Source organism: Carya illinoinensis, chromosome 10, assembly GCF_018687715.1.
Source record: "Carya illinoinensis cultivar Pawnee chromosome 10, C.illinoinensisPawnee_v1, whole genome shotgun sequence".
NCBI classification, from domain to species: Eukaryota; Viridiplantae; Streptophyta; class Magnoliopsida; order Fagales; family Juglandaceae; genus Carya; species Carya illinoinensis.
In genome coordinates this window covers 10,153,707-10,180,173 of record NC_056761.1, presented here as the reverse complement: position 1 = coordinate 10,180,173, position 26,467 = coordinate 10,153,707, and the positions used below count along the sequence as shown (strand labels likewise).

The 26,467-nt window shown below is 33.3% G+C and overlaps 2 protein-coding genes and 1 non-coding gene across 5 annotated transcripts; 1 reads left to right on the top strand and 2 right to left on the bottom strand.

Moving 5' to 3' along the window:
- The first annotated feature begins 13,705 nt into the window (after nt 1–13,705).
- TRNAT-CGU lies at nt 13,706–13,777 on the top strand. Its single transcript has one exon. It is a non-coding gene; the product is annotated as a tRNA-Thr (tRNA).
- A 243-nt stretch (nt 13,778–14,020) lies between these two features.
- Nucleotides 14,021–17,143, bottom strand: LOC122280003 (nuclear transcription factor Y subunit B-3-like). 2 transcript variants are annotated; one of them, XM_043090941.1, is made up of 2 exons: nt 16,983–17,143; nt 14,021–14,918 (listed from the first exon to the last, which is right to left on the bottom strand). In XM_043090941.1, exons 1-2 carry the CDS (start codon nt 17,035–17,037, stop codon nt 14,284–14,286), a joined length of 690 nt encoding a protein of 229 aa, XP_042946875.1. In that variant the 5' UTR covers nt 17,038–17,143; the 3' UTR covers nt 14,021–14,283. The 2 variants fall into 2 exon arrangements, with proteins under 2 accessions (XP_042946875.1, XP_042946876.1); XM_043090942.1 differs by having other exon boundaries at nt 14,021–14,909; nt 16,983–17,142.
- Nucleotides 17,144–21,778: 4,635 nt separating this feature from the next.
- On the bottom strand, nt 21,779–24,904 carry LOC122280002 (trihelix transcription factor GTL1). 2 transcript variants are annotated; one of them, XM_043090938.1, is made up of 3 exons: nt 24,373–24,904; nt 22,293–22,921; nt 21,779–21,988 (listed from the first exon to the last, which is right to left on the bottom strand). In XM_043090938.1, the coding sequence occupies exons 1-3, from the start codon at nt 24,831–24,833 to the stop codon at nt 21,972–21,974; spliced, it is 1,107 nt and encodes a 368-aa protein (XP_042946872.1). In that variant the 5' UTR covers nt 24,834–24,904; the 3' UTR covers nt 21,779–21,971. The 2 variants fall into 2 exon arrangements, with proteins under 2 accessions (XP_042946872.1, XP_042946871.1); XM_043090937.1 differs by lacking the exon at nt 21,779–21,988 and having other exon boundaries at nt 22,030–22,921.
- Between the last annotated feature and the right edge of the window lie 1,563 nt (nt 24,905–26,467).

Here is a 26,467-nt window from a genome sequence, read left to right as displayed (position 1 = left end):
ATATTAATATATATTAGTAATACGCTAATATTATTAGTCTATTAGTATATAGTAAATTAGTAATAATTATTAACTTATTTATTATAACTAATAATACACTAATACTAATACTATAACTAATAACTATATGTAATAATAGTAATACTAGTATACATGAAGCTCCTCCTACTAAAGTTTGTACTAATGAACCTGATCTTGATTATATTAAGCAATACCTGGATGGTACTGTTAAAATTAGTTTTGATCAAACTCCAGCACCCAGTATAAGAAGAAATTTTTTCGTTGGATCTAGATCTTCTTTTGTTGGTTCTATTTTGGAAAATCCAATAAGAAGAGACCGAAATCTCAACACATTTCTGGAAGATTCCAAATAATCTCAAGATTTCAAATGGTGCTTTAAAACAAGAATTTTTGTGTTTTAAAATTGAAAACAATTTGATCATGCAACTCCTTCTAATGATGAGCAACCAAAGGTTTCTAAAGACAAATCTTCAGATAATCAAATTGCTTTAATTTGTCATTCTAGTCCCCCCAAATGGTTTTCCCGTATTACAATTATTGTTTGTCATGAACTCAAGTTTATATGATAGTATTACTATATCTCTTCAAACCCTAAACATATATTAATACTCTATGTAATACTATATTAAATAATAGTAATACTCTTATTACTAATACTCTATATAATTATAGTGATTTAATGCTAACATATTACATATTAAGTTAACTATACTAATATTATTATAAATTTATATATATATGATATATCATAATTTATACCATAACTCTTATATAATATGTTAATTTATTAATATATACTAGTACTATATATTATAGTTAATAGTTATACATTAAAGAATATAATAATACATTGACACTAAATATATATATATATATATATATATATAGGTATAGACTTACAATGATTTAGTTATTATGAATTTATAATTATTAAAACTATATAATTGTATTAGTATTAGACTATTAGTGTCGGTTGAAATTAAGGTCTTAATGATCCACACCTACTCTTTTTCTACCTTCTCTCTAGAAAGAGCTCTCAAACCCTAATGTGGCCGAACTAGGGGGGAGGAGCCAATGTGGCCGAACTAGGGGGGAGGAGCTTGGCTCCTCCCTTCCCTTCCCCTCTCTTTCTCCTCATCCTATTCCTTTTCTTTCATTGGTTTTCCATTAGTTTTCATCTGGTTGGTTCCAACAATTTTGGTGGAGATGTTTCGATCTGTTGGCTTTAGGAGTTCGACGGCATCCACGCGCACCACAGCAAACATTCCAATGCGCCGATTTGTCGAAAGGGAGAAGAAGTTTTCCAAACACAGTGGCGAGTGGATCGCACGCGCGGTCCAAAGCAGGGTGACTGAAGTTCAAACGTCACTACTAGGGATATGTTTCTGCCGCCACACACGGCTTATCTAGGACTAGGGCATCTGTTTTCTTTGGAGTTGACCATCTTTCATGCTCCGAGGGCGGCGTGTGGATTCCACGCTCCTATATAGCCCTTTGTCAGTGCTTTATGTTTCTCTATTTTGGTTTTTTAACTTAATCTCTGTTTGGTTTATGTTTTTAGTATAATAAAATTACAAGTCTCTTAGACATTAGGTTTGAAGAGTTGTTCCCTAGGACTTTTAGTCTGTAGGGTGTCTACTACTTCGTTCTTTGAACTGGTAGGAGGTTGCTTATACTCTGTTTTGGATAGAGTGGTGTCTCTCAAATAATAGTTTGGAGAGGTTGCAACAAGGGCAAGGCCATGCCAGTCACTTGTGTGTACTGGGGATCGTTTAAAGTTGTAGTTAGTTTGTAATGTGAATTGCAAGTCCAAATTGTAACGCCCAATTTCAATAAATACAATATGCTTTTTTATCAAACAATATATATATATATATATATATATATATATATATATATATATATTAGATTATTAGTAATTTAGTATAGCTATATTATATTAGTAATATTAGTTATGTTGAATTAGTTAGTGTATAACCATATTCTACATAATTAGTATTAATATAAATATTAGTATTAGTTATAGCTATATAGTCTATATTAGAATTGAGAGTCTTAGATTATATAATAGACTAATAGTAGTAGTACAACTGTATAGCTATATATTAGTATTAATTATAGTGATTAGTATAACTATATAATAGTATTAATAGAAGACTATTAGTATAACTATATATTAGTATTACTTATGCTGTTATAGTGATTTAGTATATTATAATTTCTATATTATAATTTATACTATAAATCTTATAATATGTTAATATATACTAGTATTATATATTATAGTTATATATTAAAGAATATAATAATACATTCATATTGAATATATATAGTTATATTTATAGTAATTTAGTTATTAACTTATTATGATTAGTATAACTATATAAATTATAGTATAGTGATAATTATATTAATTCAATATAAGTATAGTGATAATTAAATTATATTAATTATAGTGATAAGTATACTGTATAGCTATTGTATAGCTATACATAGTATTAATTATAGAGATTAGTATAACTATATAAATTATATGATAGTATATTAATATTAATAGTATATTATTAGTATAGCTATTTTTGAAGTATATGACTTATACAGTGAAAGTAGAGGTGAATTCGGTTTGATCCGGTCCGGTCCGATGAGGTTTTACGGACCGGACCGGACCTATTCAGTCCAAAGTTTTCTACCCTAGATCAGACTGAACAGACCTTGGGACTGGTCTGGTTAAGTCTTAGTTGGTCCGTTCGGTCCTTTGTAGTACCAAATGGGCCAATAGCCCAATCTATATCTTAGGTAGAATTCGGCCCAACTGTGAAAATTCTATGAGGCTCAATGTGGATTTTTTTGGCCCACTGACATTTTGTGTAATTTTAAGTCAAAAAATACCAAAAAAGAACTTGAAAGGAAAATAAAAATATTTAAAATAATCGTAAAAGAAAAATTGTCTATATACAATAAATTGGAAAAAAAATGTTTTACTTAAAAAGAAATCAAAATTTCCTATATCCATCCAAACAACTTAAATAAGGTTATCAAATTTATGATCTTATCAATCATAGATAATAAATTCTAAAAAAATATAGGATTTTTGCTAGATACAAACGAATCTGCATACCGATTTGCGTATTAATACTGCTACATTCATATTCAAAATTCAAATTGGCATCATTTTTATTAAAATTTGACTTTCTGACCAATTATGTTAGATAAGTACATGTATTGGTATGCAGAATTGTTTACAATCATATTTTTTCAAAATAGAGATAAAGAAATTTAAACTAATCCCTAATCAAGTAAGCAGCAAACAATTACGCCAACTAAGCATCCATATTTAAAAATCCAAATAAAAAAAGAAAAACAAGAAAAAAGTAAAAGCAACTAGCCATAAGTCCACAACTCCAACTCCAAGAGTCCGAATAAAAGAAAAAAAGTAGTTAAAAAACCAAAAAAAGTTAAGCAAATGACACAAAAATTATTACAATTTATAATCCATGTATCTAGGCTTCTAGCCATAACTCACCTACTAATAAAGTGATATTACAAATTACAAATGACTAAATAATAAATAATACAAATAACAAATAACTAATACTTGATCTCTAAACCGCAAACACTACTTGATCTCGTCAAAACTTTCTTCATCAAACGAAATGTTGTTACCATATAGCTGCTGCCATAGACTAATAAATTAATAAAATTTAATGCTACATTTTTTGGGTAATGTCAAATATGAACACAAAAGTTCAATGAGAGACAATATAAAAGTAAAATAAAATTGGACAAGTTACAATTCAAGAAAACAATTCAAGTTCTCGTATCATGAATCTGCATTGGATGTAGACATTGTATTTGACGCCTCTATAGAATTTTCACCCCCTTGAGCAAGTGCTATGCAATAAAGAAAAAAAAAATTATATAAATTTACAAAACATATAGATCATAAAAGTTATAAAATAAAGTAAATAAGAAACATATCCATATCCAACAGCCTTTCAAAATCCTTCATCTCATCCATTAAAGTCCTAAGATTGATTGGAGTAGAAGAAGAACGAAGCTAATTTTGTGCACAAATGAGACCCTCAACCATCATCGGAGATAAATTAATTCGGAAAGGATCAAGGACACGACCCGCTGTGCTAAAGCAAGATTCAGAGGCAACTGTAGAGACTAGTATTGCAAGTACATCGTGTGTAATTTTTGAAAGGACGTGATATCTAAATGAATTAACTTTCCACCAAATTAGAATGTCAAAACTTGCATTGTCTACCTCACACTTTTCATCTAATCTATCAACCTCTAACTTGCTTTCAAGAGAGTTCTCCGACTGCAACCGTTGCTTAAATATGATCATTCTTTGTGCAAGAACGTCTATGTCTCTACTTGCATCGTCTTCATTTGTATGATTTAAATCTTCACGTGAGAAACATTTAGGCTGCTGCTGTTGTTGTAAAGAATTATTCCCTTCTTCATTTCTAAGGTATGCCTCATACCTGCGAGTTGAAGTATTTTTCACTGAAACACTCAAATCAACCGCTTTTGTGGGATCATGGGCATACATCCATTCAAATCCAAAATCAAGATATCGCATCTTGTACTGAGGATCAAGACGAATTCCAACAAACAACAACATATTCATATTATCCATGCTATCCCAATATTTGTTAAATTTTTTCTTCATATTTGTGGCCATTAATTCCACCATAGGGTTTTGATTTTGACATTCAAAATTAATCTCATCGGATATTGTAACTAACTCCTGAAAAAAGGAGTTGCAAGTTGCATATTGATCCTCCAAAAAACATAAAGTTGCATCATGAAATAGTTTAGGAAACCTTACAAATAACCTTACCTTCTCCCAATCGATATTATTGGGAGGTCCTAACTTCTTTGACGTTCTTCTATTCACCACTTGCTCTACATCATCGTTATTATCGTCTCCAATATTAGTAAGGAACCACGAGTCTTCTTCATCTAATCGTTCCAAAGCTTTTCAAAATTTTGAAATTCTCTCCAACATAATAGATGGAGTTCCACATAGTTGGTACATTTAAGCAAATGTCACTTTTGCTTGTAATATCTTCTAATTGTACACATTTCTTAAATATAATCCATATTTGAGGTGAAGACTTCACATATTTCTCGACACCTCTCACATTTACAATAGACTCATCAAATTTCTTCAACTTGTCATGGATGATTAAGTTTAAGATGTGAGCACAACATCGAACATACAAGAATTTATGTTCCAAAATAATGTTCATCCTATACTTGTTTTTTTTTTCAAATAAGAAACTGCTCCATTATTAGAACTTGCATTATCAAGTGTGATAGTAAGATATTTAAGTCGTCCCTAATCGTGCAAAGCATATCTCAATGGCCCTACCAAGTGTATCACTCTTGTGATTCTCAACTAAACAAAAAAAAAAGAATTATCTTGTGTAGATTTCAATCATCATCAATAAAGTGTGTAGTCAAACACATATAGTTAAGATTTTGCACTGATGTCCATGTATTCGTGGTGAGGAAAATTCATTGCTTTTAAAGAGCACTTCTCAACTTATTTTTTTTCCTCATATACACACTAATACAATCATTCGCAACTGTAACACGGGATGTAATCGTTACCCATTTAGGGCAAACAATAAGTATAAACTTTTTGAAACCCTCACCTTCAACAAAGCTAAAGGGCAACTTATCAATAATTATCATCTCTGCTAAGCCTTATATGCAAGTCTCAACACTAATGCTATGGGCACAAGTTTCAATCTACCACTTCCTCCATTCGCCTTCCAAGTTAGAGTAGTTTGGACTTATCCGTCCTATTAACAGGACATTTCTTACATTGTTTCTCAATGTGATATTTTATGGACTTTGTACCACTGGTTTTCGTATCACATGAATATGAAGTAGTACAATAATTACATTTAGCTCTAGGTTTACTTGGATCACCATTTGGTATTCTTGTAAAGTGATCCAAAACAATTGACCTAGGTCTACCACTCATATTCGGTTTAGTACTACTACTTATATTGGGTGGGAGTGGAGGAATGCCTTGCCGTCGTGTAGGTATGGTTGACTCAACATCATTTGTAGCAGAGTTTTGTGGATTTGTTACTAGAATAGGATCCATATACAAAAACAATGCATCAACAATAGCAAGAACTGAAATAAGCAGATTTTTTTTTATAACATACAGATCGATGTATTTTCAATCTGTTTCTACTTAATTTTACACTTTTTTTTCTTTCTCCTAGATGTATTTCTACTTTTCCAAGCAAATAAAAAATCACACAAATACAGATTCATAATAATAAAAAAAATACTAATGACAGATTCATAATAATACCATGAAACCCTTATTCACGAAATCACACAAATATTAGCCTCATCGTGAAATCACACAAATAAGTTCATAACAGATTCACCAACAAGCAACCTAGATTCATGAATCATAGATTCACAAGAAAACAAATATACACCCAGATTCACGAAATCACGAAATCAAAATACTTTTAAAAAAAATACCAAAAAAATAGATAGTAACAAAAATAGAGAGTAATCATGAAATCAAAAAGTAGATAATTTATGTACAAAAACCATACCTGTGTGGAGGAGCTTGAGAGGGGAGGGAAGGCCCTGGGGGGAGGGAAAACGAGTCTACAACGGCGCCATTTACACGCAGTTTTCACGCCGTTTACAATCAGGTGGTGGGGGAGGCCTCGCGAGGCTGCGACGATCATGAAATTAGGGGGCAGTGGGGCTAGGGTTTTTACCTTTCAGTTTTCACATAGTGAGAGAGTCATAGAGTTGAGACCTTGAGAGGGAAATGGAATGGGAGAGAATCGAGGGAGGGGTTTCATGTGTTTCACTTAGGCATGTTTAGCTGTCGGTTCGGACTGGACCAAAAAATGTGTGGCCAGTTTCGGTCTACGGTTTTGGAAAATTTCGATCTTCGGTTCGGTCCGAGGTTGGGGGTTCCACGAATCGGACCAGACCCGACCGTCTGAAATGTGAAAATAATTTTTTTATTTTTTATATACATTATTTTATAGAATATAATATAATTAATTATGTAATTTTCATCTAACCTATCTTCATTTACAATATAAAATTTTAAATATGTAATTAAATATTAATATTCTATTAATTAACTAATATATATTATCAATTAACCTATCATTAATTTATCATTAACTAATTACTAACATCTACATCCTCATCTATATCTAATTAAAGTTATTAGATAAATTTTTTGTTAAATGGTACTTAAATTGTAAGTAAATATAAATCAATTACAAATATTATTGTAAATAGGGGTGTAAAAAAAAAAACTGAATTGGACCGATTTATATATATATTTTAAGTTTTTCTATTGTATATAATTTTTATATATAATATATAATTATATATAAAATAGTTTTGTATTATATGATAAATTACTAATTAATATAATATTAAATCTTAAAATCTTATATCATTTTATTTATTGTATTAATAGTTATACTAATATTATATAGTGCATATTAATAGTTATAATAATACTATATCACTATATATTATAATATACTATAAAATATCACTATACTCTATAATACAATTATAATATACTACAATATATTATCATTATAGTATTATATACTATAATATACTATATTATATAATATATAATAATACATTAAAATTGAAAAACCGGAGTACCAATTTAAAAGGATAACTAGTGCGTAATCGGTTTTGAAAAATATAAAACTGGTGCATACCAGTTCGGTTCTAAATTTTGTCCAAAACGGGACCGGACCGGACCGGTTACACTCCTAATTGTAAATTGTAATTAAGTAATGTATGATATCAATTAACTAACATGATATCAATTCCTCATTAACTAATTACTAACATCTACATCTATGACCTAAGTTGCAAGTAAAGCATGTGTAGATAATTAAATTATTTATGCTTATTGCTTCATATACAAAATATAAAAAATTGTATATAGCTCATTCCTCATTAGTCATTATGCATTAACTTAGAACTACCATTAGATTCATAATACATTGACATACTCTAGGTCTAAGTTAGTAACTACTAACAAAGAACCAATTAATATCATCAATATAATTATAATTAATACGTCTGTACATTTCACAATAGATATATGTATTAGTTATAGTGATTTAGTATAATTATATTAGTATAAGTATAACTACAGTCTATATTAGATTATTAGTATTTTTTTATACCATATATAATTAATTATATATAATTATTATATAAATAATAAATTTTTTTAAAAAATTTTCATTCGGTCCGATCCGATTTGGTCCGAGGTAAAAAACTCTTGGACCGGGAGTGGACTGAAAACACTCGGTCTTATAAAATCTAGACCGAGACCGACTGGACCCAACCCCGAGTCAAATAGTCTGGACCGAAATGATTAGTCCGATGGATTTATCCGATCTGTATCGACTGATTCTCAGCCCTAGCTGAGATGTTTGACTTGGAATGGCCTAGGTTCATTAGGGGTGCTACCCACACCATACGGTGCAGGGTAGACCCCCCCCCCCCGGGCGCATGGGGCGGATGGGGTAAATCTCCCCCGTCCCCCGCCCCTGGTGTCCGGGGGCGGGGTACCCCGTCTCGTATGACAGGCTACGGGGTGGGGGGACAAACCGTCCGGCCCCCGCACCCCCCTTATGGGCCTTGGGCCCAGGAGCATTTTCTGGGCCTTGGGCCCAGGGCCCAGGAGCATCTTCTGGGCCGAAAATGGCCCAGAAGCAATTTCTGGACCATTTTGGGCTCAGAAACCGTTTCTGGGCCCAAAATGGCCCAGAAATTGCTATTTTTGGCCCAAAAAAAGCTTGTAGGCCATTTTCATTTTTAAGCCCATAAAATTATAAGTAAAAAGGAAAAGAAAAGTTAAAAAACTGGATTAAAAAAAAAAAGTGTTATGAATGGTAATTGATTTTATGGCTAATAAAAGTTACTGGTCTAAGAGTCTAATAAGTAATAAACTAATAATAATAACTAAGCTATTACAAAATTGAAAGGCTAAACAATTACAAAATTACAAACATAAAAGTGTCCAAGAGATATTGTATCAACATTACAAATTATTGAATACAAAATTCGAACAAATAATTAAAAAATAAATATTCTAAAGAGGCTTGTCAGCTGTGGCTTGTCTTTGAGTCAATGGGTGTGACAGTTGGGGCGGCCTGGGCTTCAGCATATTTTTATGTTGCAGAGGTACTAGACGTCTCATGTGTTACTACAAAAATTAATATTAAAATTAATAACGATGAAATGGAAATGAATATAAATAAATTAAAATAATAAAATAAAAAACATTTATCGGGTGGTCCAAATCCAGACTGATCACCACCCTCATCGGTCTCCTTAAAATCTAAAATATCCGGAACATGAATATCCTTTCCTATCGTCCAACTCTGTGTGCATATCAATGCCTCTACAGTTGTAGGAGACAATGAACTACGGAAAGGATCCAATATACGACCTCCGGTACTAAAGGCTGAATCTGAGGCAACGGTGCTAATAGGGATGACCAAAATATAGCGGGAAATCTCAGAAATGATGGGATATTTCTTTGAGGCATTCTTCCACCATCCTAATATATCGAAATGATCATTATCATCTTGGACCATATCCGCTGACAAATAGTTGTCTAATTCAGAAACGACCTCCGTAGATTGATGGACTAGTGTGGGATTCTGTGCGAGGGTCTTAGTCCACGGCATTCTGCGCTTCTTTGTAGGAGGCCCGGTGACGGTGTCTGTAGAAGGCGTTGGGGTCGGTGTATGTGTCTTCGATGTAGTACCACCCTTAATTGCCATAAACTCATCATACAATTTTTTCAGGGTCTCTCGGGCCAATTCACCAATAATTTCAGTCCATACCTGATTGTGAACAAGTCCCAACCCATATAACAAGCCTGAAACTTTCAGACGGGGATCAAGAATAACAACCACATATAAGAAAATATTCATTCTAGTCAAATCTCCCCAATATTTGTCATTTTTGCATCATGCTCACTGCCATCCCCCTCATCCTTTCATTGGAATCCCTATGCATATCTTCTAATTCTTCTTTTACCCTACATATTTGTTGACAAAACCCATGGGATGTAGGGTACAAAGAACTAGATATATTCAATGTGACATCATAAAATAATCCAAGAAAATCAACGAAAGTAGAAACTACCACCCAATCATCATCATTAGGCTTTCGTGATCCACCGTGCTCATCAAAGTATTTGACATATTGGATGTCTTCATCACCCAATAATTGAAAGGCTGGCTTATATTCTTGGGCCGCCTCCAACATCAAGAAGGTTGAGTTCCATCTGGTAGGCACATCAGTACAAAGACCCTTCTTCGATGTTATGCCCGCAGCCTTTGCAGCAATTTTGAATTTCTCTAATCTAGAAGGAGAAGACCTCACCCATTTCACAGCCATTCTAACTCGTGCAACCGAGTCATCAACATCTTTCAACCCCTCAGTCACAATTAAATTCAAAATATGTGCAGCACATCTAACATGCAAGTATTCACCACCCAAGAATGTCTTATTTGCATCTTTAAGATAATTTTTTAGATACCCCAATGCGACATCATTAGACGACGCATTATCAACTGACACAGACAAAACTTTTTCCAACCCCTACTCCTTTATTGCGGCCTCCAAGGCCTTCCCAATCGTCTCACCCTTATGATCAGTTATTTGACAAAATTTAATAATTTTTTTGTGCAGAACCCAATTAGCATCAACAAAATGTACAGTCAACGACATGTAATTCATATTTTGGATTGAAGTTCAAGTATCGGTAGTGAGGCAAACTACCAAACCCGCCAATTGGCCCCTCAAAACATCTTTGTCACGGAGGTACATCTTCTTAATATCCTTTGCCACAGTGTGACGAGAAGGAAGTACAAATCTCGGTTCCAACTCTTGGACAAACTCTTGGAACCCTTTACCATCCACAAACTGAAAAGGCAGCTCGTCCATGACAATCATATGAGCTAACTTTCTTCTACACTCATCGGAGTTATACTTTGTATACCCCTTCAATGTTGGCCCCCCGGCCCCACTACTCCCATCCGTCATTTTAAAATCTAATCTAGATTGACCATTCTCTACTAAGGATTTTAAAATTGGACTCTTCTTGCATTGTTCCTCTAGATGGACCTTCAGCTGAGATGTACCATATTTCCTATAGTGACATCCATACATTTTCCCACAGTGATTACATTTAGCTTGTGGGTTGTTGGGGTCACCACCCTCTAGTTTGGTAAAGTGTTGCCAAACTATGGATACAGGTTTCTTGCCCTGTGTGGGCTTCGGAGCAGGGTAAGGTGTACTCGTTATAGGGGTAGGAGTAGAGTTAGTTTCTGGGGTAGGTGTTGGCTGGGGAAGGCGAGCTATCACTGAAATCCGAAGATATTCCTGGTTCTCCAACAAAAAAGGATAAAAATAAAATTCAAAGTGCAATCCAACACAATCAGGGCAAAAATGCATACAAACAGAACAAGTCAAACAGAATATTATTCTATTTCTCAATCTTTTTGGCTTTTCAATATATATATTTTGTGCTCCTTAATTTCTTAATTACCAATACCTTTTGCATTTTTATTATTAGTACCATAATACATGAAATATCAACATCTTGTACTTAATTAGGAAAACATTTTTCTTTTCCTTTTTATAATGAAGTTGTGCTCTGGTTTCTCAATATTAGGTTTTTGCATGTTAAAAGATTCTTCTAGTATTATTATTCTTAATTATAGACAATAATATGATCGGGTAAATTTCTCCAAAATTAACTAATGTATAGCAATAGTGCAGATAACTCCAAGAACCCGAAAGACTAATCTTAAAATACATAAAATAAAGCTCTATAGACCACTTGCCACAAACTAATCCATTGTCTAGCTTTGCTTACATGTGAGCACAAAATGATTTTCAAAACTGATAAAATCCAATACTTCTAATTTAAATAACTCAAAGAACCCAAAAGTTTAATATTTAAATACGCGAAAGTAAAGTTTTAGATGTGGATCCCTAATTTAAAAATTATATTTTATATAAAAATTTAAGAAAATTGTAATAATTAGATAAGATAAGTTGAGATCAACTCTAAATCTAAAAGAGAACTAAAGGTAACTTGTCATAACTAGTCCTTTGTATTTATAACAAAAGAACAAAAAAATAAAAATCCTTTGTATTTATACATGTGAGCAGAAAATGAACTTCAAAATCCTACAAAATCCATGGTCTTTATTTTTCGAGAAAAATTTTTGTCTATGATCCATCCAAAGAAAAAATTTTCAGTAGAAAGGAGCTTTTATTTTATTTTGACTCTGTTTTTACCCAAAAAATAAATTATCAAAACTTATTTATCATTAACTATTTTGAGATTTATCGTTTCCAGTCCTTACTATATTAATTATTATTTTAATTTTCTTAGGTATAAAAAATGCAATGGATCTATAATATTATATCCCGTTAAATGCAATGGAAATATTGAATTTAATTGTTACATTTCTAAAGGGTTTCAATTTTTTAATAGTTTACAAACTAGTTTCTAAACCCATAAAAAAATTAGGGTTTCGGATTGGAACCCCACAATCCGAAACCCTATTTCAAATTTAGGGGTTTCAATAGTTGAAACCCCTAAATCAAATTAGGGTTTCGGATTGGAACCCTAATTTAATTTAGGGCCCCAATCCGAAACCCTAACCCCTCCCCTAAATCAATTTAGGGGTTAGGGTTTCAATGAAACCCCTAAATCAAATTAGGGTTTCGGATTGGAACCCTAATTTAATTTAGGGTTCCAATCCGAAACCCTAACCCCTAAATTGATTGAAACCCCTAAATCAATTTAGGGGTCCGAAGTTCAATGAAATTTACAAAAAAAAAAAAAAAAACAATCCATTGAATCCAAACAATCACACAATCCATTGAATCCACAGCACACAATTCACAAATCCCATCCTTCATCTCCGATTCAACCCCATCCTATCTCCAATCTCCGATCAAAACTAAATAAAAAATAAAAAATAAAAACTCAACGGAGAAAATCAAAAGAGGAGGAGAAATGTTACCGTGCGGCGTGCGGCGTTGTGCGTTGTGCGAGAGAGAGGGAGGATGGAATATGTGCGGCGGCCGGACTGGTTGCCGGTGGGAGGAGGGAACACCGAACACGGGGGCTAGGCAAAAGGAATTAGGCAGAAGAGAGATGTCCGAGAGGAAGGAACTCGGGATGGGAGGGGAGGGGAGGGGAATCAAGGGATCGGGGGGGGGGGGGGTGGGGTTATGGGTTAGGGTTATTGAAACGGCGCAGTTTTGTGGTTAACAAAACGGCGCCGTTTCTCTTAGATATCCGGTTATATATATTATATAATATATAATATATAATATATTATATATATATAATGATGCGGGGCGGGGGAAAAACGGACCGGGGGGGTCCGTTTCCGTCCCCCGCCTCCGCTGGGGCCCTATGCGGGGGCGGGGCGAATGGGGTGGGGCAGCGGGTTCCGGGACACCGCTGCCCACCCCTAAGGTTTATCAAGATAAAGCATTCCCTTTCTGCCTGTCAAAATTCCCCAAGTCTCAGCTTTTAAGATAATAAAAAATAACAAAGGCAACTTTGGCATACAACAGCAGCTTGGCTTCCATAGCATAGTGGTAGTGCGTTCGCTTCGTAAGCGAAAGGTCGCGAGTTCGATCCTCGCTGGGAGCTTTACTATTTTGCATCACCTGTGATTCATTCTACTCATTTGGTACGTCACTAATAATGTGCACATTCGGCTTGTTTTACCTCCAGACTCCAGTTTCAAGTCTTTTGCTGATTTCTGGTATGTGGATGCATGATGAATTTGCCTATCTAATTCAGAGTAATCATACTTTGTATTCTGAATTTGCCTATATTATAACGCTGGAAATGCAAAACTGAGCAGTAGAAGGCAGAAATATAGACAGATCATCATCAAAACGGCAAATTAAAGCATTAATCAACATGATAGAGCCCTGATTATGCATTACATGACCAGCACCAGTACCTCAACACACAAAAAACACACCATGTTATTCCATTCCATGCATGAGATAATTCAAACAACTAAAAGTCTCTCTCTCTCTCTCTCTCTCCCCCCTATTTTCTTCATCCTTCCCACTAACTACGTTAGTGTTACATCTGAAAATTAGAGATCAGCACTAAGTTGTTAACTGCACGCAGTAGTACTACTCTCATTTATACTGGGCATGTGCTTCACCGTTCACCACTGCTGCCTGCTGCTGGGACGGGCCCGCATTGGTCGAATCCCTCAGATATCCACCCCCCATGGGATGATGATCTGCACCTCCAAAATAGCCATGTTGATAATGTCCACCGGCCATGTGAAACACCGGTGCAAATGTTGCAGCAACCCCGAGCGTTCCAAACTCGACGCCCCTCATCTTCCCCAGCGGTTCTCCTCTTATGGAGCCGCGGTCACCCTCCATCTCCCGGTAGCGGTGGAGGTACACAGTGAGGGGCTCGATGTAGTCGTCGAACCCCAGCTTGCTCATGGCCCAGAGCACGTCCTCGGCAGTGATGGTCTTGCGCTGCTCGCGTTGGCAACGCTCGTTGGCCTCGCCGGTGATGAAGCTGATGTACTCGGAGACGCACTCTTGGATGGTCTCCTTTGCATCGTCGGAGATCTTGGCATGCGGTGGGAGGATCTTGCGCATGATCCTTATCACGTTGGCAATCGGCATGAACCTGTCTTGCTCCCTCACGGTGCATTCACTGTCATCCGTGGTTGAATGATTGTTGTTGTTGATGTGGTTGGTCTCCGGCGCCGGCCTTATTTTGATATTTGTTAGCTTCCTCCCTGTAACAACTACAATTAACGTTTGATATGTTATGATGAATGGTTACCAAATCTATGAATTTAGGCTAAAATGGTTTTGAAATGTAACGTTGATCACTGCATTAAAAAATAGTAAAACTCATCTTTAAAGAAGTGAGTAATGTCTCATCTTATTTTCATCATATTATATAAGATGTGATATATTTATTATTTAATAAAAAATTATTTACTGGTGATAAATATGACACATCTTATATAATAGGATGAGAGTAAGATAGTAGTATGGTGTATAGAATTTTCTTAAAAAAATGGCTGAGTTTTTTTGGATGTCACAACTTCTGTTATTTTTTTTTTTAAAAGTAAATGTTTTATATTAAATAATGGAAATAAGAATTAAATACAATGACATTTTTTTAAGAGTAATATTATGTATAAGTTTTAAATAGATATGTTTTACATAAATTTTTTTGTAGAAAGATAGATCTCACTAAAAAGAAATTATTTATAATTTTTCAAAACGGGATCAACTTTTTTACAAAAATTTATACAAAATTTATGTATTTTAACACTTATTCCAAACATTACATTCTTTTAAAATGATAAAAAAATATTTGAAAAGAGGGTACTAAAAAAATCCTAATGGCCCAAGCAAAGGCGACACGTAGAAGAAAGTTGGGGCCTAATCAAATAAGATGTGGTTATGTAGGGAGAGACAAGTAGCTAGGCTGTGTCCTATGTGTACAATACCTGAGAGAGACCACACTTTCTATCCCTATAAAAGCATCAACTAACGACAAAACAAACTTGGCTCTATATAATTCGAACTCCAACAAAACGACAAGCCAACCAACCAACCCTATTCATGTCTTTTTGTCTTGTTATGTTACAAAGTAACTTGTTCCATTCGAGAAAATTGAATAATTTATAGAACAAAACGTAGTCGTTGCACTTTACTTGGTTAGCTAATAATTAACTCAATAAGAACAACAATAACCCAATATGATTTTTAATTAAATAATGATGTATACAAGTCTAGTGTAAAATTTTTATTAAAAAATATAGATCCCATCATAAAAAAATATAAAAGATTTATTTGTCTTTTGTTAATGAAATCTATTTTTTTTTTAAATTAAGAATTACACAAAACTCGTAAATTTAAAGTTTGTCAAAATTTAAATGTGGTTATAAAGTGATGGGGGTCCCCCTGATGGGGTTGCATAAGTATGCATGGCAGGCACTTGTCTCCTGTGGGGTCATAGATTGCATGTATGAAGCATGCCACTTGTACAACCCTACTAGTACTGCATGTGTTTCAAATATTTTCTCTGCCGTTTTCCTGCCAACCAAACAGCACCTCAATGGTACTAGATTGATCGAGGTGAACAACAATATAAAAGAAAGAAAAGAGCAAGAGGGAGATTATATATCTGATCTGCATTATTCTAAAAAGCTAACAAAACAGTCTTAACAGTATTCAAACAGATCATAAACATATCTATCTAGTTCAAGCAGATTGATCAATGAGCATGCATATCTTTAGGACATTCATATTTGAATATAAAACCAGATCAAGATCATGTACCAGAGAGAGAGAGAGAGAGAGAGAGAGAGAGAGAGAGAGAGAGAGAGAGTTGCATCAACTGAACATATAGAGAAACTCAATGAGCGCGGTTAAAATAATCTAAAGGAGAAAATATGCCAAAAGATCCAGGAACTGGTCTGCTCAGATCCTTCACTAGCCTAGCTAGCTGATGGCTCGATCGATCGGGCCTGAAAGTCCTTGCATTAAGGGGCTTTGGTGCATATACATCTTCTGAGATTGAAGTTACATTTGTATATAAAAAAGCGATCCATTTGCATGCAAAAAACAACATTACAGGGGATGATAACTTTGACATGTCAAAAGCTTGTTTTGCTTCCTTTCAAGAATCAAAAGCAAGATTTCTTGCAGAAAAACCAAAGGGGAATTAACAAGGATATTAAAAAATAAAGAGCCACATTTAACATATAATTAATGAAATGCATGCGTGTATATAGGTATATGTTTTGAGACTTTGGTAGCTAGTTCTCTTGATGATGTATAGTACACATTACCAGGGCTGTTGGAGGGGATTTTGTGGTAACCATTGAAGCCTGCTCCACGTTCCATTTCTGAATTTTTTTTCAAGTGAAAGCTGATCTCTTTCTTCTCTCTCTGAAAAACAGATGAATGTTGAGAGAGAGAGAGATCAGAGAGTCGAGAGATGAATTAAGCAGTAATATGAAGATATATAGTGCCAAAAAGCGGACACCAGATGGCAGTTTGCGACGTGAACGAGGAACCCATTGGCATTAGCCTTGCCGGTCAAATACAAGTTGGACAGCACTCGAAATCCCTCAAGTTGGACCCCACGTAGCTATCTATCTAGCTTGCTACCCTGAACTTACGGTAAGAGTGGGCCTAGCTAGCTAGCTTTGAGGCTGTACCCACCTTCTATGGAAGCCATGGGCTCAATCAACAACTGGGATGCGACCATTGTAGGCAGGCAGCTTGTAGCCTCGAAAAACATTCTTAGCTCCAACATTGTTACGTAAGACTAAGAAATGATTGGTCTACTAATTATTTTATCAGAGTAAAGTTATAATATATATTATATAGTTTAATATATTAAATCATAACAATCAATTATATAGTTTAATGTATTAAATCATAACAATCTATCAATTTACTTTTATAAGATAAATTCTTCATTGCTCTCGTCTTTTTACATTTTTGGACAGGAATTAGAGATAATGGTTGAGAATTTATATTTAGTTAAACATTATTACGTACAAAGATGAAAAATTATAGTAATTATGGACAGTACTCTTTCTCTCTCTTAGGGCTGTAATTGGACCTTATTCAGTCCCGTGAAATTTTGATCCATCATTTTTCTTAAATCGAACACCGATAGGGAGAGGACTGATAGCTATTGATCTAGTCCGGTCCTTTTGGTTCGGCCTAATTATTTTATTATTATTTTCATCATTTTTTAAATAAATTAATAAAAAAATATTTAAATTAATAAATTAAATTTTAGTAAATTATTAATGTGGATTATGTAACTAACTTATTCAAAAAATATTTTACTATAATTATATTTATGATTTTGATAGTTACTACTTATTTAGATTTTACTCTTTAGTATGCATAATTATTAATAATGTCATATATTTTTTATATGATTAATGAATATCAAATAATATCATTGTACATAGATTATTTATGCTTTCTTACAAGTTAGGTATTTAAAAAAAATTACCTAATTATTTTAAGTAAGTGTAAATAGTAGAGTATGTATGAATGTATGATGTATTAACTATTTACATATAATGACATAAATTATCACATGGTTTATGATTTATTATTAATTGATAGCATATATTATTTTATATTTTATATGGTCAATAATAATACATTAAATGAGACTTATATCATTAACTTATATAAATACTATATAAAAATAATATATTAAATTATTAAAAAATATATAGGAGTTTGATCCGGTCCAAAATTTGTAGACCTTGGAACCAAACAGAATTTCAACGGTCCACATATTTTGATGCTGAGACAAATCGGTCCAGAATTCAGTTCGGACCGAATTGTTTATGGGCCTACTCTCTCTTCCCTCCTATCTCTTTCCAAAACCTTAGAAGTCAGAAGAAATATTATACTTCAAGCATGATTATGATTCATAATTCTAGTTGATTAAATATAACAATCTTGGAGAGAATTGATCAACTAGGATCTCCACCCAAGCAATGAAACCATAATCAAAGAATGATTGGAATTTCTCTTATATAGGAAAAATGGCTTTTCGCGTCACCTAAATTTGACAAAAAAAAAAAAAAACACGTTGCTAATAAATAATCGCGACGTAGTTTTTGTTTTTTCAACGAATTTAGGTGACGCAAAAAGTTATTTTTCTTATAATATATCCCAGATAAAAGTACTCCTAGTATGAATCTCCACTTATATTTGATATTCAAAAAATGTGCCTTTTACTAGGTTTGATATATGGATTCAATTAAATGTTGATTTTATTATTGGGATAATATTAAATGCTATAGGGCTGCCTATCTATCTCCAAAATGTCGGCTATATTTAGTTGTTAAAGTGATTTCAACCAATTTCAAATCAATTATTGATAAGATCTACCGCTTTTTTAATTTCCTATAAAAAGTTAAACTCATCCCAACATATAACTTCATACATTCTTGAAATATATATCTTCGACATATTTATATTTAAATACATCTCAATAAGACTCATAAAATATTACTATTCATAGATCAACTCATATGATCATCTAAAATCATCTTAGTATCCAAACGCAACCTTAGTTAAAATCTCTAAAGTTGTGTTTGGTTGTTGAACTAAACTAAACTCATCTCAAATCAATCAATGATGAGATCCAATATTTTTTCAACTTCTCATAAAAAAGTTAAACTCATTTCAACTTACTTCATACATTTCAACCTTAAAAATTAAACTCTTCTCAATCTAAAAAAGTTAAGAGAGATTGAAACTTTCCTTATATATATATATATGTGTGTGTGTGTGTGTGTGTGTGTGTGTGTGTGTGTGTGTGTGTGTGTGTGTGTATATCAAATTAAGGGTAGATACTGGTAATGATCATGTACAGACATTTTTCTATTTAATTCGTTACCTTAGAGACAATTCACCACTATATATACTTACTGGTCGAAGGATCAGGTTGTACGTATATGGAAATTGGAAATGAACATATTGCACATGATATATATATACTTAGCCAACCGTGGTGTCCTCTCCCAAGTGACACCATGCAAAGCTATTTTTCTATATATATATATATATATATATGCCTTAATACTATATACATACTGATCATGTTAATTTACGCACATAAACTTAGGGTTTTTAATTCTAGTATATCGACTAAGAAAGGCTAGCTTGTGAAGATGAAGATGGATCAAGAGAATGAGCATGGTGCTGCGGCTTCGATGGTGATATTGATAATAGTGGTGGCCATTATCCTCCTCTTTCTCCCTTTGGTGATGAGTACATTGCAACCACCTACGGTCCCTCTACTCCTCGTTTTCCCTGTGGTTTTGGTTATCATTCTCATTTTTCTTTATCAAGCCTCTTAAGTAATTTTTATATATAAGTACATCATGACTCAGATGTCGTTGGTCTGTATATATAAGTCTGATTTTGTGATACACATTTCAATTCGTGTTTTGAGTTGATGTGCGAGAGTCATGTGTACGTACGTAATCATTTACAAATTACTAGAAAGAATATTCTCTCCTTACCCCCTTATAATTTCCTTTTAATGAAGTTTATTGTATTTTTGTCATCGAGATTTTGTTATATATTTAAGTAATTCTATATTTTTTTCATGCATGGCTTATTAATCTCATCGATGTCAAGTACTGAGGATATAAATTCCCAAGTTTAAATAACTAAAAAGAGGAAAAGTAGAAGTAGAATTATCTATCATTGCAAAGTGAGAAATGATATTTGTAGTTATGCAGTGCATAATAATCGTGCAATTCTTTTAAAAAAGAGTGAATAAATACAGGATTCATGTGGAACAAACTATTTTTTTAATAATGAATCCTATTTTTTTTTAAAATGATTATGCGGTATTTGTACGCTCTATAACTGCAACTAGCATTATTCATAGTTTTGTTTTGGTCTCTAGACCTATATTATGTTGATCATGAAGATCAGTCATCGTTAGATACTCATATGGAACACGCAATTCCCTCTTCAACAAGATCTCGTCTTTTACGGGTAGAAGACTGACTCTACCTGCACACGGTGGTTTGATTCAATAACTTGACCATCTGAAATTTTCAAAGTCTGAGAGAAATGGATCGTTCTGGGAATAAACATTTATTCAATAATAATAAGAATAATAATAAACCGATTTCTATTAATTTTTGGGCAGAAGATGGTAAAGCATTAATGGATATCTTTAATTTTGCAGTCCATGTAATAGGAAATGCACACACCCTTTTATGCTAACTTTCTAATAGTTGATTTATATAACCTCGACACTCCTAGTCATAGTTTCAAATCACTTATATCACAAAACATGCATGTTCCTAATGCAGTTACATTTCTTCTTTATCTTTTTATAAACACATTTAGGCATTGTTTGTGTAACAATGTATTCTCATATATTATCATATATTTACTTTGCAAACATCATTCAAATGCAAACTTCTTTTAATTTTAAATATTCAGTTTTTTTATTTAATTATTACCTAATTATTATTAAAATACAAAACCCGATATAAAACTTCCAAACAAAAGATAAAAAATAATACAAAATTTTCAAATTTCAAAACAAAAATTATATTTAAATAATATTTTAATATTATAATATTTTTATTCAACATTTTTTCTCTCATTTTTCAAAATCTAATAAAACATCTTAACTCAAATTATCTTACTACTATTTATAGATATTTTGAGATATCATAAATGTCCAAATGAGTCCTTATTTTTCTTTATATGCGATATGCACTCAACTAGACCAAATCTTACATGCAAAAAATAAATATAAAGAATGGGCACACTTTAAACCATAACAAATTGATAGAGAAACTCTATGTTTCATCATTTTTATCATCACTTGCTCAACATCTCTTGATATGGCATTATAAGATACGTATATATGTGAAATTACTTGACAAATAATTTCCAATTATTTAATGACAAACTTGAAATAGTAGAAGGATCACGGTAAAAGAGACGACATTATCATTACTCAAAATAATATAGACAGCCACTTTACATATTTAACACAATTAATCTTCAATAAAATATTATTATTTTTTAAATATATTTAAATTTATTTGACTTTGATGGGCTCAAATTTAAAGAATAATAATATTTTATTGCAGAATATTGTAAAAGTAAAAGTAGTAGAACGCCTTGAGCTAGCTTTACCAAATCCAATTTCGAATTGCCAGAGAGAACTAGAACCAAGTCCTGTGGGGCCAAGATTTACAAGACAGGAGAAAGCATGGAAAGAATACCGATTCCAGCCCAGCACTCGGATTACTTGGCTAACTGCAGGCTTCATCTGTTTCAGTTGGACAAAAAACACAGCATAAAACACTTCCCTTAGCCAGCCAAATAATCTTTTGGGTATATTTTATATATATACGTTCAAAGCTGATACAATTAAAGCTCGATCCATTATAACAATTGGCCAAAAGATTATAAAGGATTAGGGATAATCATATAAATGTCGAGCACTACAAATGTTCACTCATTTTCACTCTTAGCCTCAGTCTCACTGTCTGTGATTTTAACAAGCAATCCGGGATCCATTAGTCCATTACCATACAGCATGTTCAATTCATGAAAATAATGGCATGTCTTACCATTAGCAGAATGCTTCTTCCCACTTTCCATTGACCTTCGGAAGTACTTGTTGATGTTTTCCCATTTTTCCTTACATTTCTTTGCAGTCCGGTTATAGCCCATACCCCACATTCCCACAGAGATCTCCTCCCACATAGATCGTTTAGAGCCAGTAAGGCAAGACTTATGCTCCAAAGCAGCTCGAAGAGTTATCAGCGCTTGTACTTCAGCTTCTGGCCATCTTTTACCATTTGGGTCACATTTGATGTCGGGTTCCATACCAATTTCAGAACCGTCTTCTTCCTTGCATTGGGTGTTTACTGGCTGTGGAAGTGGGAATTCCTGGCCTGACAGATTCTGAATAAAGGAAATCAGGGCTAGGCTGCGAGACGTCTGTAGGGCTCTCATTTCCTCCTCCCTTTTCATCCTTTCCATCTCCTGCTGCTTCCAAGCTTCTTCTCTGATTATTCTCTCCTTCTCCCTCTTCTCTATTATCTCTATCAACTGTTTATGCATCTGCTCTTGCTTCTCCATCACTTTATTCACCAAACTTTCCAAAAAATGCTCAAGTTTTCCACTTGATTTTCCCTTTCTCTTACGGTTCATTGGTTCTTTGATGTTTGCTGTGGAATCGTCATCTGAAGAAGAGCTGAAAGCAAAAAGAACACGTTAGGTTCCAGAAGTGATTTGGGGTTTGGATTAAAGCAATGCCCCGAGATCCAACCCCTTGAAAAACTTAAGTGCAAGGAACGATCCTTCAAATTGAAACACTTCCATATAACGTTATTCTTAAGCCAATCATAGCCGCCAAAAATTTGTTCAGACAAGTGCCGCCGACAATATGTTACTCCGAACATAGCACTTTATAAAAATATAGGAAAGTGTATGAACAGAAAAGCCTACAAGTCGCCTGGCCTTACTGCAAGACCCTTAAAGCATCTTTTCAATACCAAACATAAACAGTATACTACCATAATGCTAGTATCCCAAAAAGCTTCCAACCAAATCTCATTCTCATCGCAAAAAACAATTCTATTACACATGCAAAATATATAAATAAAGATATCCCTTAAACAGTACATGCACCATGGTTCCATAGGTCACATACGTTAACTCGTATTTGCAAAATCAGCATGATCGCGTAACACAACTATATACAATAGGACAGCACGTTCCTACTTTCCAATTTCTAAAATGCTCACCACAAACGTTCCATATAGAATACAAGGAAAAGCTGCACATTAAAATTCTAAACAGCATACATACTCCTTGCTAATGTAAAAATTACGGCACTGGATGTATCTCAAATTTCAGTTAAACGCATAAGAAACCAAAAAACAAAGGCAACAACTTTATGTTAATCAGTTTGGTAGAGTAGCCCTTATTAACCCATTCCATTCAGAACGGTGCTAGCGTACCGTCGTTAAAATTTGTTGTTCTTTTCTTTTTTTAAATATATTTTTTAACATTTTTAATAATTAAAAAATAAAAAAATTATATTTTATTAATAATCACTTTCTTAATTATTAAGTAAAAAATAAACAAAATTAAGATCCTCAATCAGTAACTTGAACAGTAAAGGCTAAGGACAGGTTTTAAAAACTCATCTCAATTCAAAATTATCATCTTATTATTATTATAATTTTTTCAAATTATCATAAAATATAATAAATAATTTAATTTTTTTAAATATCAATAATAATACTCAAAAATAATATTTTAAATCTTAATCTCACCACAAAATTCTCATTTTATTTACCAAACCTAACCTTTATTTTCCTTCCGTTAAAGACCTCTGATAATGTCAACATAGTAGACTTAATTAGGCCTCATTTGTTACCTAAACAATTTCATTTCATGAATTTCACTTTGCGATTATGATTTTTTTAAATTTCTGCTTAAAATATAATAAATAATTCGACTTTTTTAAATTTTAAAATAAAATTAATATTTAAAATTTCTGATCGCTTTTTCTCTGCACTATGTAATCAAACGACGCTTTACAAAATAAATAAATAAATAAATAACAAAGATTCAAATATATATTTATTTTTTTAATAGGTAGATGCATGTATTAAGTCGGAAAAAGCCAAAACCCACCTTGAGGTTCCAGACTCTACGTCCTCGTCCACACAGTTCGGACCCCACTCACCCCAACCAGTAACCGACCCGAACCTTTCCGGATCATCCGACGTCAAACTACCTTTCCCGATTTCGAAGGCCTCACCGACTTCTACCTTCATCGGATGCACAAAGCACTCCCCCGGCACTTCGGCAACGGGACCGTTGACAGAACCAAGCGCCACCTCCTCCTCCGGCTCCTCCGGAGAGAACCTCCCTTGGGTTTCCTCCAGTTTCTCCGGAGACCGGAAGTTGAAGCACCTAATCGGGCGGAGCTTCTGCGGCGGCAGGTTTTGGAGGTGCGCTACCAACTCGGGCGAGTGAACTGCTGCCGTCTGGTGATCATAGATCAGGTCCATCGTATCGGGAAATGGAGTGACGTGGTCTGGGAAGGCCTCCTCGGGGTCCGGAACTCCACGGTCGCCGGTGAAGGGCTCCATTTTTTAAGGTTTCCAAGGGTTTCGGTGAAAGGAGGTTTGGTAAAATGAGAGAGTAAAAGAGGGTAAAAATTATTTTCCCTAAGCCGTTCCGTACTTCCTAGTGACTGCGTGTGGGGAAGCAAGTGAAATCACGTGGATAACCTTTTGTTGCAAATATTTACGGTGGTGTCCTTCTAGCTGACGTGTCAGCATAGGAAAATTTAGAAAAATTAACAAATTTTGGAAGTTTCATCCAATGACAATGTCACCTACTTCAAATTTTTATACTAATGTCAATTTATATTAATAATAAAGAAATGATAATTGCAGTTATAAATATGTAAATATTGTATAATTTTTTTTAAAAAATTAAATAAATATAAAATTTATATAAAAAAAATTATTTTTTTAATAATAAAATTCACTCATTTTTAAAATAATTGTACAATATTTACGATTCTCCAATTGTATATTATATTTCTCTTAACAATATATATTATTATAGTATAAGACTTTTATATATATTAGGAGTGTAATCTGAATAGTATAGAAGACAAGTGGTAACTTGTATTTATTTAGTTAAATTTGTTTCGTGCTCAACTTGTTTATCAAATAAGTTCATTCAAATTGTCAAAAATATAATTTTTAAAAGCTTGGATTCAATATAATTAATATTCATGAGCGAGCTCGTATAAAACTCAATTTGACTCGTAATCTCACTCACACATATAGATATGTTATATAAATTATGTATTATATGTATATAGTATTCAAATATGTATAATATATATATATATATCTACTAGTTATAAAATCTTGATTTTAACTTATTTAATTTATTTATTTTTTAAATTAAGAGAATAAGAACTTTAAAAAATTATCTAATCTATCTGAATTTTGATTAAACACTTGTCTTGATTATAATTCAAGTGTCGAATCAAGTTTGGGTCACGATAGACATGGTGCAAAGTATAAGAAGAGTATGCGGATGAGAAGGCGGCTTGAGGGATATTTTAATGCACAGGCTGGTTATATAAGATGAGTAACCACTACCACGAAATGAACCGATACTAAGAGACAACACTAAGTCCCTATTGGATTATTCAACTCAACCACCTGACATCGTACTTGAAACTAAGTTTCCAAATCAGATGGATTGTACAGGTATGGATGTTCAATTTAAAATTGCTTTGTTATAAATCTTAATGTAGAAATTGTGGTGTTTTAACTACATATTGAACATGCTACATGGTGTGCTAATGTTTTTGGGATACATATATAATGTTTACATATTTGTGGTAGAGATTTCACATTTAGTATCTTTGAACAAGAAACATGGTCATGGATAGGCAGAGATGACAAATTTGACATGTTTCAAAAGATTGGACCGATTCCTTTGTTGATCGAGGATGCGGGCACTAAGATTTCATGCCAGAATGCAAATATATTTAGTGGAAATGTGATATGGATCGTCAAACATTACACTGACATGGGTTACCAACGTTGGAATGATGTGCCTGAAGCTGAACAAGAGTTGTGTAGTCACGTTCATGTAAGCAAGATTGAGTATCACGCAGTGTGAGTTGTAATGTTTAATTTCATTAGTTAGCATGCATATATTGATGTTTTTTCTACTATGTTTAGATTGACTTTAT